This window comes from Schistocerca cancellata, chromosome 3 (assembly GCF_023864275.1).
Source record: "Schistocerca cancellata isolate TAMUIC-IGC-003103 chromosome 3, iqSchCanc2.1, whole genome shotgun sequence".
NCBI classification, from domain to species: Eukaryota; Metazoa; Arthropoda; class Insecta; order Orthoptera; family Acrididae; genus Schistocerca; species Schistocerca cancellata.
In genome coordinates this window covers 392985880-393001609 of record NC_064628.1, presented here as the reverse complement: position 1 = coordinate 393001609, position 15730 = coordinate 392985880, and the positions used below count along the sequence as shown (strand labels likewise).

General features: G+C 45.0%; 1 protein-coding gene across 1 annotated transcript in view; it reads right to left on the bottom strand.

Moving 5' to 3' along the window:
* Positions 1–15730, bottom strand: part of LOC126175118 (uncharacterized) — a 141064-nt gene that overhangs the window by 42950 nt on the left and 82384 nt on the right. The window contains exon 3 of the mRNA XM_049921672.1: positions 1234–1377. Within this exon, the coding sequence (XP_049777629.1) occupies positions 1234–1377 (144 nt within the window). The remainder of the gene's footprint in view (positions 1–1233; positions 1378–15730) is intronic.

The following is a 15730-nucleotide window of genomic DNA, read 5'->3' as shown; positions in this document are numbered from 1 at the left end:
TGTACGATGTGTTACACTTTTACAGTGTTGCACCAGAACCAAGGACACAGATCTATCCTGCAATGCCATTCAGATGAGGTGTCAATCTTATCAGGGGATGGTCTGGGTGGTGCGACCTGACACATCTCATCCTGTTCTACAGCAGTCAGTGAACCATTCTGCACACACCTGTTGCACTGCCAAAACACTTCTTGCCACATGAACAACAATTTTCTGGATGGATGTATCAATTTCTCTCTTGCCAATAATGCGCCCTCCTCAAACTCAATGATTTGATGGTATAGTTTGTGCATACATCTGCAAGACATCTTGCAATTCTGCTCGAGTGACACTGATTCATTACCTACAGTTTATAGTGACAACAAGAGCCACATACACATTTTGCTGGTAGGTGGTGTTTTGCTGCAATATTGATGCTGGTGTGGTTCAAATGCTAATCATTTCTGCAGAACATGCTAATTAACATGTTTTGTGAATATGAACATCCTATCTCTAGTGGTCCAAGATGCTCTGTTTTTTCTGAGCATGTGTGCAATTTGTAAACTGTTATAAACTAACAAAGTTTGGTTATATCCTGAAGTGAGTCTCTATAAGGCCAATACTCAGGCCATTTTCAGTCAGTCTACTTTTAGCTGAGAGTGCTGTCATTGTGCTCTTAGTCTTTGTGTTGTTTAGCTGTAGTTTAGCTAGTTTGTATTTTAGACCAACCTCGAGAACTGTCTGTGTTGCTTCTCCATGTGTTTAAATCAAGCTGAGGAAACATTTTTATAATTATGAGCAACAGATATCATAATGTGTGATTTGGATCATTTAAATAATTTTTGTGATTGTGGTAAGAGTTCTGTGCTTTCTTCTGCTTAACTGTGTGTGAAACAAAGTGTGATCACTTCATCTGTACTGTGTGAAATTTTACTTTTGAAGAAATAAGTATTATTATGCTCCTCATATATATGTCTTTCCTACTTACTTGTGTGTAAACATTATAAAGACTGTAAGAGTCTTGGTCATCACCAGTAAGATCTTAGAAACATGATTAAAGATTGCTAAACCTCCAATTTTGAACTTAAATAGAAGCTATTCATTTTAAGGATAAGACTTACAATAACACTTTCAGGTAGTGATCCAGTGAAACTACACAGCCAGTGAGGCTTATTCCATTACAGGTAAGGCTAGTTTAAGTGACAGCAGCAAGCCCCATGAGGAGCTGGCTACAAGAGGCAGTGCGGTACTCACTGGTGCGGCTCCTTTCAGTGATGGTGGGGCACCAGCTAGAGATGAGGGACCGGTTGGCCAGCAGCCACAGTATCTCCTCCTGGCGCTCCTCTTCCGTCTCCTTGCAGCTCCAGGCACACGCATTCTGCTCCACCACGCACGTGACTGCGGAACAACAGCAGAGGGCACCAGTGTCTAGCTCAGCATGCACAGCAATACGGCAAAGAGTCCTGTGAATTCGTCATCACTAGGCAGCTACTGAGTCAAAGAGGGAAGTGGCCATTATGTTGAGACAGGGAGTGATCACCACCTGACATGGCGAAAGAGAATGGTACGTCACCAGGAATCCGTGCCTCACCACAGAATGTGGAGGTCTGAGGCTTGCCCACTCTGCAAAGCAGGATAGGATCTGTGGGAGATCTGGTGACAGAGTACAATACTGTTGGAGGTACAAGTGTTTTTATGTTGCTTGGTGAAAGATCTGTACCCAGAGACTGGAAAGTTGCACATGTCACACCAATATTCGAGAAAGGTTGTAGGAGTAATCCACTAAATTACAGGCCCGTATAATTAACATTGATATGCAGCAGGATTTTGGAACATATATTGTGTTCAAACATTATGAATTACCTCAAAGAAAATGGTCTATTGACAGACAGTCAACATGGGTCTAGAAAACATCGTTCTTCTGAAACACAACTAGCTCTTTACTCGCATGACATGCTGAGTGCTATAGACAAGGGATTCCAAATTGATTTCATATTTCTGGATTTCTAGAAGGTTTTTACACTGTACCACACAAGTGGCTTATAGTGAAATTGCGTGCTTATGGAATATTGTCTCAGTTATGTGACTGGATTCATGATTTCCTATCAGAGAGGTTACAGTTAATAGTAATTGATGGAAAGTAATTGAGTAAAATGGAAGTGATTTCTGGTGTTACCCAAGGTAGTCTTAAAGGCTCTTTGCTGTTCCTTATCTATATAATGATTTGGCAGAAAATCTGAGCAGCCATCTTAGGTTGCTTGCAGATCATACTCTCATTTATCGACTAGTAAAGTCATCAGAAGATCAAAACAAATTGCAAAATGATTTAGAAAAGATATCTGTATGGTGTGAAATTTGGCAATTGACCCTAAATAATGAAAAGTGTGAGGTCATCCACGTGAGTGCTAAAAGGAATCTGTTAAACTTCATTCAGATGATAAATCAGTCAAATCTAAAGGTCGTAAATTCATCTAAATAGCTAGGAATTACAATTAAGTGAAACTTAAATTGGAAGGAAAATGTTGTGGGGAAGGCTAACCAAAGACTGTGTTTTATTGGGCACTGGGAAAATGTAACAGATCTACTAAGGAGACTGTCTACATTACACTTGTCCATCCTCTTTTAGAATATAGAATACTGCTCTGCAGTGTGGGATCCTTACCATTGACGGAATACATTGAAAAAGTTCAAGGAAGGGCAGAACATTTTATATTATGGCAAAATAGGGGAGAGAGTGTCACTGAAATGATACAGGGTTTGGGGTGGACATCATTAAAACAATGGTGTTTTCTGCTGTGGCAGAATCTTTTCACGAAATTCCAATCACCACCTTTCTCCTCCGAATGCAAAAACATTTTGTTGACACCAACCTACATAAGGGAAACAATCACCGTTATAAAATAACGGTGCCAGCTCCACACCCACAAATTACAGAGAAAGAAGGATCCTTTATTGTATGATTATATGATAGTGGAACAAACACTGGTAGCAGTTACTTCTGTAAAATATCTGGGAGTATGTGTACAGAACAATTTGAAGTGGAATGATCATATAAAATTAATTGTTGGTAAGGTGGGTGCCAGGTTGAGATTCATTGGGAGAGACCTTAGAAAATGTAGTCCATCAACAAAGGAGGTGGCTTACAAAATACTCATTCAACCTATACTTGAGTATTGCTCATCAGTGTGGGATCCGTACCAGGTCGGGTTGACAGAGGAGGTGGAAAAGATCCAAAGAAGAGTGGCATGTTTCATCACAGGGTTATTTGGTAGGTGTGATAGTGTTATGGAGATGTCTAGCAAACTCAAGTGGCAGACTCTGCAAGAGAGGGGCTCTGTATCACGGTATAGGTTGCTGTCCAGGTTTCGAGAGGGTGCATTTCTGAATGAGGTATCGAATATATTGCTTCCCCCAACTAATACCTCCTGAGGAGATCACAAATGTAAAATTAGAGAGAGTCGAGCACACACAGAGGCTTTCTGGCAGTCATTCTTCCTGCGAACCATACGCGACTGGAACAAGAAAGGGAGGTAATGACAGTGGCATGTAAAGTGCCCTCCGCCACACACCGTTGGGTGGCTTGTGGAGTATAAATGTAGGTGTAGATGTAGATTACCTGCCCATAATCTACTGGGACTGCATCACTTGCATGTGGACATCTGGTGCCATGTACCTCCAGATGTCTATCAAGGATTTGTCAAATCTATGCCACACACAAACTTGTGTGAAACTGTGTCTGATTTTGAGAGTTTAAAGAGTGCATTCGACATATATGTATTACGAAACCACATTTTATGTATAAAAAATTGCCACAAGAGTTTTTCCATTCTGATCCACTATGATCTGCTATGTATTATAGTGAACTTGTGCCACATTATTGACAGAAATCTCCTCATTAACAAAGATCATATAACGTTTGTTGATTTGGTTGATATTTTCCTGCATCACGCACCACAGGTTACTAAGTGAAATAATTGGATGATCAGAATACCAGTACTCTGGAATTAGGATGCCATTCAATTGAGGTTAGTGACTGTTGACTCCACTTAGTCCTGTTTTTGTGATTTTGTTTTAGTTCCTTTTACTAACAAAAATTTTGCCAATGTGTGCCCTCACAGTATTTTTTTTCTACCATATTACAATGCAATTTTGTAAAGTTTTCATAAATGCTTTAATTTTAACCCATCCATATATGCTCCTTTTACTCGTTCTTACTTGCAGAATGTCACATTGTCGGATTTCCAGCTTCCGTCACCAATGACAATGTAGATCAAGTTTTACCAACTGTTGTGTCATGACATTTTACTGTGTGACATGTCATGAAACTTGGTTCTGTCCATAAATCTACCCTTCACATGGTTTTAATGTGGGTCATTTCAGTTTCTAACATGAGCTGTAATAATTTATAATAAATATAGAGACAATATGTGCAAGCCAACACCTTCAATGGCAGGGAGTTAACATTTTTTAATAGCAATGAGAAATACCTGCAGAAATTCCAGACACTCAAAGGCATGAAAAAAGACATTGGTCCAATGTCTGCGAAAGGTCTGGAGAAGATGGTTATGTAATTCGAAAAGACAGGTTCTTTTGAAGTGCAGTGTGGCAGAGGGATGAAAGTAATTAATCCGACGTCTGTCGAAGATGTGACCACAGCACAGCAGGAGGGGTCGAGCAGTGGTGTGCAAACACGCAGTGCATGGGGAATTGCCTGAACGCTGAACATGCCTGCGATGAAGTTGCATAAAATCCTAAAAAACACATTCCGCATTGCTATCCACACAAAATCATCCATGTTCAGCAGTTGCCAGCCTGCTACCAAGACAAACGATCGCACTGTAATTTCTTTCTCATGTGCAAGTGGACAATGAATGACCAAGGAACATTCTGTGGACAGACAAAACTCATTTCCATCTCCAAGAACATCTCAATATGCAGGATGACAGAATATGGGCAACAGAAAATCCGCACGCACGTCAACCAGTGCCACTTCATTCTGCAAAAGTGATAGTATGGTGCGAGTTGACGGCATAGTTTATGACGGAGACACATTTTTTCAAGGAGACAGGTCATGCGAGTTCTGTTACCTGCACCATCACCGGTAAACAGTATGAGAGTCATCTGCATCCCAGCGTCGTTCTGATGTTTCGATAGCGCCGACATCTGGACACACACGATGGCGCTCCTCTGCACATGGCACAGCTAGTGGAAGGGGCTGCTGCACAGGCATTTCGGAAATGCTAGAATTATCAGACATCATTTCCCTACAGCCTGGCCATGAAGATCAACTGTCCTCAAGCTGTACGACTTGTGGCTGTGGGGTTATCTGAAAGATGTTATGTTCAGTACTCCAATTACACACGTAGCTGCATCAAAGGCACACATTGCACAGCGCATTCTGAATGTGACCTCCGAGACACTCTGATCTGTCATGGAACATGCTGTTTCTCGATTTCAACCTATGGCAGTTAACGCTGGACAGCATAATGTCCACGTCATTCGCCAGTCTCTGGAAGCTGTTATAATTTTGCTTTTTACACGGTTTTTGGTCTCAGGACAATTGAAAATCAGTTTTTTCCATACAATGTAGTACAGCCTTGCCATGGCAGATGGGCTTACATAAAGTACTGCAATTAATATTTCATTTGTAGCCGGCCCCATTTACCTTAAGACACTTACAGAGCCATCTATTGGTGTAATTTCGTTAATTTTTTTTTTGTTGCATGACGTTTCCCACTGTGTCAATTATAAAGTGCTTAAATTGTGCACAACGGTTCTCTTTCTACAGCATTTTGAAATTGAAACTTTAATTATGGAGACCACAAAACTTATGGGCGAGCTGGATACAGTAAAATACGTGGGTCGTTCAATACGTAATGCCCCACATTTTTTTCTTAGAAAGTATTTATTTTTAAGAGTCAGAATATGGTAACAATTGTACATCAACACGTCTTGTCCATGTCCTGTTTTTCTATGTAGTCTCCATCACGTTCTGTGGCCATACGCCAACGTTGTGGAAGAGCATTTACTCCCTGCTGGTAAAAGCTCTTGTCCTGTATATGCAGCCATGTTTTCACTGCACAACTGATACTCTCGTCATCTTCAAAGTATGTTCCCCGTAGAGAATCATTAAGCGGCCCAAAGAAATGGAAGTCCGAGGGTGCAAGGCCTGGACTGTATGGTGGATGATGAAATGATGTCCAGTCCAATTTGGCGATGTGTTCCCGGTCCTCAAACTTATGTGTAGGCGTGCATTATTTCTGGTGGATTCTTGTCTGATGGAACACGTTGGAAACGGTTCTTGAGTTTATTCAGAGTCTTCACGTATGCCTCTGACTTGATGGTTGACCCTCTTGGCATCACACCCACGAGAATGACGCCATCTAAATCCCAGAAGACTGTTACCATGAGTTTTCCAGCACAGGGGGTTGTCTTGAATTTCTTCTTTTGTGGTGAATGAGGATGATGTCACTCCTTTTTGTTTCCAGCGAAAAGTGGTGCACTCAGCTTCCTCTACTGTGAAGATCCGTGACAGAATATTTGGAAATTTTTGGTAACGTCCTATGGGATCAAACCGCTGAGGTCATCAGTCCCTAGGTTTACACGCTATTTAATCTAAGTTAAACAAAATTATACTAAGGACAAAACATACATCCATGCCCGAGGGAGGACTTGAACCTCCGACGAGGGGAGAAACGAGATCCATGGCAAGACGCCCTAGACCATGCGGGTAGCCTGCACGGCTCTGTGACAGAAAGGCCTCTCTGTCGGTCTGAAAACGCTCCAACAATTCAGATGAAATGGCCTTTCTTTGAATCTTGTGGTCCACTGTGAGCATTCGTGGAACCCATTGTGAGCACCTCTTGGAATATCCAAGAGCTTAGATCATTGCAGACGCATTTAGAGTGCTGACCGACAACTGTAGAGCCAATTGTCGAGTTGTGATGCACCGGTCGGCACGAATAATGGCATATGCACGATTCAGCATGTCTAGAGCAGTGGCTGTGACAGGACGTCCTGAGCGTGGCTGATCATAGACTTCTGTTTCCGCATTTCCTCAGGCTGTAAATTTCTTTACCCATCGCCCAACTGTATTCCCATTAACTGCAGGATCGCCATACCCTGCACACAAACGTTTATGGATGTTCACCACGATTTCTTTTTCTGCACACAATAATTCAGTAATAGCAACCTGCTTGTAACGTGAGTCGTATGTAGACGCCATTTCGACGTCGCAATACGGCTCTGCCATCTGCCAGAACGGTTCGAAACTTCACCAGCGTACAGAACGAACATCAAATGTGAAGCACCAACAACAACGTTTGTCTACATATGTCAATGGCTTTAAAAAAAAAAAAAAATGTGGGGCGTTACTTATTGAACGACCCTTGTAAGACATTAACAACTCGGTGGAAATGAATGAAAGTGCAGCAGTATGTTGCCAGATGCCCCCAGTCGTGCACTGCAAGTCGGACGTCACACGGCGTGAGACTAGCATGACTACCAGGCCAAATGGGTTCGACCCCACAACGCGAGACAGTTGAAGGAACAGGAAAAGACAGTCTGTGTGAATCAGCGAGCTGTTACAGTGCACTCTGGTGGTGGTGTTCTTTATTACAACACGGTCCGGAGGCAACATCTGGGTGACTTCCAACGAGGAAGAATCATCGGGAAACTGGGATGAGGATGAAATGTGACCATTTTAGCCCAGGAGTTTCATATTAATCACAACATTGTTTCAAGTTCACGGAGAATGCTCTGAACCACATGCATCACAGCCCACACAGCCCAAAGGAGAGTAGGTAGCCGACTACAGCAGCAGGTGACCCCTACATTGTGCAACAGGGATGCAATTGGAACCACATTTAGTAGGGCTGAAATGCACTCAACCTCACGCTTCACAGTGACATGGCAAGTGCATAGGGGTGGTCTCTTCACCCGATATATATATATATATATATATATATATATATATATATATATATACACATCTTTTGGCGGGCTTAGTGACATCTCTGAACAGTCAATATATATATATATATATATATATATATATATATATATATATATATATATATATATACACTCCTGGAAATGGAAAAAAGAACACATTGACACCGGTGTGTCAGACCCACCATACTTGCTCCGGACACTGCGAGAGGGCTGTACAAGCAATGATCACACGCACGGCACAGCGGACACACGAGGAACCGCGGTGATGGCCGTCGAATGGCGCTAGCTGCGCAGCATTTGTGCACCGCCGCCGTCAGTGTCAGCCAGTTTGCCGTGGCATACGGAGCTCCATCGCAGTCTTTAACACTGGTAGCATGCCGCGACAGCGTGGACGTGAATCGTATGTGCAGTTGACGGACTTTGAGCGAGGGCGTATAGTGGGCATGCGGGAGGCCGGGTGGACGTACCGCCGAATTGCTCAACACGTGGGGCGTGAGGTCTCCACAGTACATCGATGTTGTCGCCAGTGGCCGGCGGAAGGTGCACGTGCCCGTCGACCAGGGACCGGACCGCAGCGACGCACGGATGCACGCCAAGACCGTAGGATCCTACGCAGTGCCGTAGGGGACCGCACCGCCACTTCCCAGCAAATTAGGGACACTGTTGCTCCTGGGGTATCGGCGAGGACCATTCGCAACCGTCTCCATGAAGCTGGGCTACGGTCCCACACACCGTTAGGCCGTCTTCCGCTCACGCCCCAACATCGTGCAGCCCGCCTCCAGTGGTGTCGCGACAGGCGTGAATGGAGGGACGAATGGAGACGTGTCGTCTTCAGCGATGAGAGTCGCTTCTGCCTTGGTGCCAATGATGGTCGTATGCGTGTTTGGCGCCGTGCAGGTGAGCGCCACAATCAGGACTGCATACGACCGAGGCACACAGGGCCAACACCCGGCATCATGGTGTGGGGAGCGATCTCCTACACTGGCCGTACACCACTGGTGATCGTCGAGGGGACACTGAATAGTGCACGGTACAGCCAAACCGTCATCAAACACATCGTTCTACCATTCCTAGACCGGCAAGGGAACTTGCTGTTCCAACAGGACAATGCACGTCCGCATGTATCCCGTGCCACCCAACGTGCTCTAGAAGGTGTAAGTCAACTACCCTGGCCAGCAAGATTTCCGGATCTGTCCCCCATTGAGCATGTTTGGGACTGGATGAAGCGTCGTCTCACTCGGTCTGCACGTCCAGCACGAACGCTGGTCCAACTGAGGCGCCAGGTGGAAATGGCATGGCAAGCCGTTCCACAGGACTACATCCAGCATCTCTACGATCGTCTCCATGGGAGAATAGCAGCCTGCATTGCTGCGAAAGATGGATATACACTGTACTAGTGCCGACATTGTGCATGCTCTGTTGCCTGTGTCTATGTGCCTGTGGTTCTGTCAGTGTGATCATGTGATGTATCTGACCCCAGGAATGTGTCAATGAAGTTTCCCCTTCCTGGGACAATGAATTCACGGTGTTCTTATTTCAATTTCCAGGAGTGTATATATATATACACAGTGCCAGAACTCCTGAAGGTAGACGTTGACTTGGGATATTTTATCACAGACACAGTCCCTTTGACTGTTCAGAGATGTCACTAAGCTGTATATATATATACAGTGCCAGAACTCCTGAAGGTAGACGTTGACTTGGGATATTTTATCACAGACACAGTCCCTTTGACTGTTCAGAGATGTCACTAAGCCCGCCAAAAGATGTAAACAACCGTGCATGAGCAGTGCCTATTAGATGGAGAGGGTCCGACCCCCAATCAGTTCCAGTCATTCCACCGAAAGGTGGTACACTGCTCGTGTTGTCTGTAGTTCAACCATGCCTAGATGATCAATACCGCGGTTCGATCGCATCCGCATTGTTACTTTGTGCCAGGAAGGGCTCTCAACAAGGGAAGTGTCCAGCCGTCTCAGAGTGACCAAAGCGATGTTGTTCAGACATGGAGGAGATACAGAGGGACAGGAACTGCCTATGACATGCCTCGCTCAGGCTGCCCTAGGGCTACTACTGCAGTGGATGATCTCTACCTACAGGTTATGGCTCGGAGGAACCCTGACAGCAACGTCACCATGATGAATAATGCTTGTCGTGCAGCCACAGGACGTCGTGTTACGACTCAAACTGTTCGCAATGGGCTGCATGATGCGCAACTTCACTTCCGACGTCCATTACGAGGTCCATCTTTGCAACCATGACACCATGCAGCGCGGTATAGATGGGCCCAACAACATGCCGAATGGACCTCTCAGAATTGGCATCACGTTCTTTCACCGATGAGTGTTGCATATGTCTTCAACCAGACAATCGTTGGAGATGTGTTGGGAGGCAACCTGGTCAGGCTAAAAGCTTTAGACACACTGTCCAGCGAACGCAGCAAGGTGGAGGTTCCCTGCCGTTTTGGGTTGGTATTATGAGGGGCCGGCGTACGCCGCTGGTGGTCATGGAAGGTGCTGTAATGGCTGTTCGATACTTGAATGCCATCCTCCGACCGATAGTGCAATCATATCGACAGCAGCATATTGGCGAGGCGTTCGTCTTCAGGGACGACAATTCGCGCCTCTATCGTGCACATCTTGTGAATAACTTCCTTCAGGATAACGACATCGCTCGACTAGAGTGGCCAGCATGTTCTTCAGAAATGAGCCCTGTAGAACATGCCTGGGATAGATTGAAAAGGGCTGTTTATGGGCGACGTGACCCACCAAACAACCTGAGGGATCTACGTCGAGTCGCCATTGAGGAGTGGAACAATCTGGATCAACAGTGCCTTGATGAACTTGTGGACAGTATGCCACGACGAATACAGGCATGCATCAATGCAAGAGGACATGATATTGTGTGTTAGGGGTGCCGGAGTGTACTGCAATCTGGACCACCATCTCTGAAGTTCTCGTTGTATGGTGGTACAACATGCAATGTGTAGGAAATGATGTTTATGTTGATCTCCATTGTAATTTTCTGTACACGATTCATAACTCTTGGAACCGAGGTGATGCAAAACTTTTTTCGATGTGTGTATATGCACACTGCTGGAACAAAATAACAACACCAAAAAATATTTAAAGTAGAGTAATGGAATTTTGGGAATGCATTTGTCTAGCTAACATGTTTAAGTCATTAACACTGCAAGAGCGCAGGTTAACGTATGCGCGAAATAACTCATTGCAAATGTGAAATGCCAGTACATTAATAACCAGTGTATCCTCCAGAAGGTTGAATGAAAGCATGCAAACGTGCATCCATTGTGTTATATACGTGCCAGATGTCAGTTTGTAGGCTGGATTTCCATGCCTGCTGCACTTGGTCTGTCAATATAGGGACGGTTAATGCTGGTTGTGGATGGAGCTGGAGCTGTCGTCCGACGATGTCCGATGTGCGCTCGATCAGAGATGGATCTGGTGATCGAGTAGGCCGAGGCAACATGTAGAGCACGACAACAGCGGTATCTCAGTGAGCCTTATCCTGTTGGAAAACACCCCTTGGGAGTCTGTTCGTGAATGGCAACACAAAAGGTCGAATCACCACACTGACGTACAAATTTGCAGTCAGCATTTGTGGGACGACCACAAGAGTGTTCCTGGTCTCTTACAAAATCGCACCCCTTATCATAAACCCAGGTGTAGGCCCAGTGTGTTGGATGCAGGTCCTCAACTGACCTCCTCCTAACCGAGGCAGTCGTCACTGTCATTGGGGCAGAACCAGTTTTCATTAGAAAACACAACGGCTCTCCACTCTGGCCTCCAATGGGCTCTCGCTTGACACCACAGAAGTGGCAAATGGCGATGGTTTGGTGTCAGTAGAATGCACGCTACAGGACGTTTGGGTCTGGGCTGTCCTTGAAATAACCGGTTTTCTAACAGTATCGTATGCTGATGACATGACAACACTAAATAGTGAACCAAATATGGAACAGCTTGAGAGAAGAGCATACGTATCTGCAAATATCACAGCTCAATGGCTGTTGGAAAATGAACTGGTTATAAATCTAAAAAAGATTATGTATGCAGTGTTTAAAAACAAGGAGAAGGCTGTAGACATGGATTTAGAGGTTGATGGAACAAGGCTGGAAGAAGTAGAATCTGCTAGATTCTTAGGTATTCGTGTGGATAATGAATTGAAATGAAAAAAAAAAAAACTATTAGTAATGTCTGTAAGAAACTGAGCTCTGTCATATTCTTAATGATGCAGCTATCACAGTATTCAGACAAGAACCTTCTGTGTACAGTGTATCATGGACTTTTCGAACCTTACTTACAGTATGGAGTGACTGTGTGGGGAAACTCAAACAAACAAGAGACAAAACAAGTGTTCACATTACAGAAAAAGCAATTAGGACCATTTTAAGAAGAAAGGCCTCTGAAACGTGCAGAAACTGTTTCAAGAAGTTAGGTCTCTTAACTTTTTCATCATTGTATATATACAAAACAATAATGTACATCACAAAAGGTAGTGAGGACTGGATTACAAATGCTAGTGTACACACCCACAATACAAGAAGGAAGAATGAAGTACGGAGTATACTTTACCGACTGACAATGCTAGAAAAAGGACCCCAGTACTCTGGTATCAGACTACTAAGAAGTCTGCCTAAAACCCTGCAAGATAGTGTACTTGACAATGACTTTCCAAAGAAACTTAAAGACTATCTAATTGAAAAACAGCTTTACAGTATTTCAGAATACTTATGCCATTAAATTTGTATATATCGTTATTCATTATCAATTATGTAAAAATGTAAACTAAAGGGGTAGAAAAATAAGTGATAATGAATGTTACTACTTTGACATGTCCTATATTACACGTACATTTAGTGTGTACAATGTAATCTTACAGGACCAAATAAAATTCAATTCAATTCAGTTCGTTGTGTCTCCGTGAGCTCGTGGTCTTGCGGTAGCGTTCCCAGGTTAGATTCCCGACGGGGTTAGGGATTTTTCCCACCTCGAGATGACTGGGTGTTGTAGTGTCGTCTTCATCATCATCATTCATCCCCATTACGGTTGGACGAAGGCAATGGCAAACCACCTCCACTAGGACCTTGCCTAATACAGCAGTGCTGGTCTCCCACATCGTCCCCTACGCTCCTTGGAGTATGGGACCTCATCATCATCATCATCATCATTATCATCATCATCGTGTCTCTGTGGTGCCAAGTGCTCCTAAATTGCTGCTGTAGTTGCAACACGATGGTCTTCCCTCTCGGTAGTGCCATGCGGCTGGCTGGAGTCGGTTTTCTTGCGACCATACATTCTCGTGGCCACCGCTGCCAGAAGTCATGTACAGTAGCTACATTCCTGCAAAGTCTTCTTTGTAGTATCACAGAAGGAACATCCAGCTTCTCGTAGCCATACAACACGACCTTGTTCAAACTCAGTGAGGTGTTAACAGTGGCGTCTTTCTAGCCTTAAAGGCATTGTTGACTAACATTAACTCACCAGGTCCTGTCTCAAAGATAACTAACGCTCACGACTGTTACAGCGTGTATTTGAAGCAAATCTGATCCATACTGGCGCTACTAGCTTCATTCTTATGCGACTGGAGTGAAGTCTAAGTAAACATCATCTTCCAGATACAGAAACACGCCCACCAACTTCCATTTGTGACGCAGAACTCTTTCTTGTTGTTGGAATGTTCATAATGATTGTATAAACTGAACAATATTCATTGGTAAGTGATCAGTCACTGTACTGTCACTGCACTTACCAAAGGTTTCGTGCATAGTGGCCACGCCGTAATTTCCCAGTTACACTTGCGAATCCGTGTAGTTGCTCACCTTCTTGCGATGGTACAGTACACTTATGCCAACGACCTTGCCGCAGTGGTAACACTGGTTCGCATCAGATCACCAACCTTAAGCACTGTCGGGCTGGGCTAGAACTCGGACGGGTGACCAACCGGTCTGCCGAACGCTGTCAGCAAGTGGGGTGCACTCAGCCATTGTGAGGCAAACTGAGGAGCTACTTGACTGAGAAGTAGCAGCTCCACTCTCGTGAACTGACATACTGACAGGAGAGCGGTGTGCTGACCACATGCCCCTCCGTATTCACATCCAGCGATGCCTGTGGGCTGAGGATGACACGGTGGCTGGTCAGTACCTTTGGGCGTTCCAACGTCTGTTTGGACCGAGTTTAGTTTAGTTTAATAGTACACTTGTAACTGGCAACAAACTCAACTGACGATTTTTCAGTTAAATGGGTAGTGCGGTGAAGGCCAGTGAATAGAGTCCGTAAGATGGTAAGATTGGAGATGACGTCATGGGACCCGCTGACAAGTTCAAACCGAGTATACAGAGATCACTTCTTATCTGTAGTACCTAGTTACGAAGAACTTTCATCACACCTCCGGTGGGCGAAATTGGTTGGCTAGTCGATTGGGAAGGGGCCAAATGGTGATGTCGTCGGTCCCAGTGGATTAGGGAAGGATGGGAAAGCAAGTGAACAGTGTCTTTTCAAAGAAACCATCCCGGCATTTGCCTGAAGCGATTTAGAGAAATCAGTAAGAAGCTAGATCGGGATGGCGGGACACGTGTTCGAGCCCTCATCATTCTGAATGGAGTCCAGTGTGTGTGTGTGAAGCCTGTGGTGCTACACTGTGCAGTATAGAGACAGCGACTAGAAGGCTCGAAGTGCGTAGGTAGGCAGATGATAGTCGGCCGAAGTGGCTGCCCGTTAACTGCACTACTGGCCATTAAAATTGCTACACCAAGAAGAAATGCAGAGGATAAACGGGTATTCATTGGACAAATATATTATACTAGAACTGACATGTGATTACATTTTCACGCGTTTGCGGTGCATAGATCCTGAAAAATCAGTACCCAGAACAATCACCTCTGGCCGTAATAACGGCCGTAATACGCCTGGGAATTGAGTCAAACAGAGCTTGGATGGCGTGTAGTACAGGTATAGCTGTCCATGCAGCTTCAACACGATACCACAGTTAATCAAGAGTAGTGACTGGCGTATTGTGACGAGCCAGTTGCTCGGCCAGCATTGACCAGAAGTTTTAAATTGGTGAGAGATATGGAGAATGTGCTGGCCAGGGCAGCAGTCGAACATTTTCTGTATCCACAAAGGCCCGTACAGGACCTGCAACATGCGGCCGTGCATTATCCTGCTGTAATGTAGGGTTTCGCAGGGATCGAATGAAGGGTAGAGCCACGGGTCGTAACACATCTGAAATGTAACGTCCACTGTTCAAACAGTGCCGTCAATGCGAAGAAGAGGTGGCCGAGACGTGTAACCAATAGCACCCCATACCATCACGCCAGTATGGCGATGACAAATACACGCTTCCAATGTGCGTTCACCGCGATCTCGCTAAACACGGATGCAACCATCATGATGCTATAAACAGAACCTGCATTCATCCGAAAAAATGTTTTGCCATTCGTGTACCCAGGTTCGTCGTCGAGTACACCATCGCAGGCGCTCCTGTCTGTGATGCAGCGTCAAAGGTAACCGCAGCCATTGTCTCCGGGCTGATAGTCGATGCTGCTGCAAACGTCGTCGAACTGTTCGTGCAGATGGTTGTTGTCTTGCAAACATCCCCATCTGCTGACTCAGGGATCGAGGCGTGGCTGCACGATCAGTTACAGCCGTGCGGTTGCCTGTCATCTCGACTGCTAGTGATGCGAGGCCGTTGGGATCCATCACGCCGTTCCGTATTACCCTCCTGAACCCACCGATTCCATATTCTGCTAACAGTCATTCGATCTCGACCAACACGAGCAGCA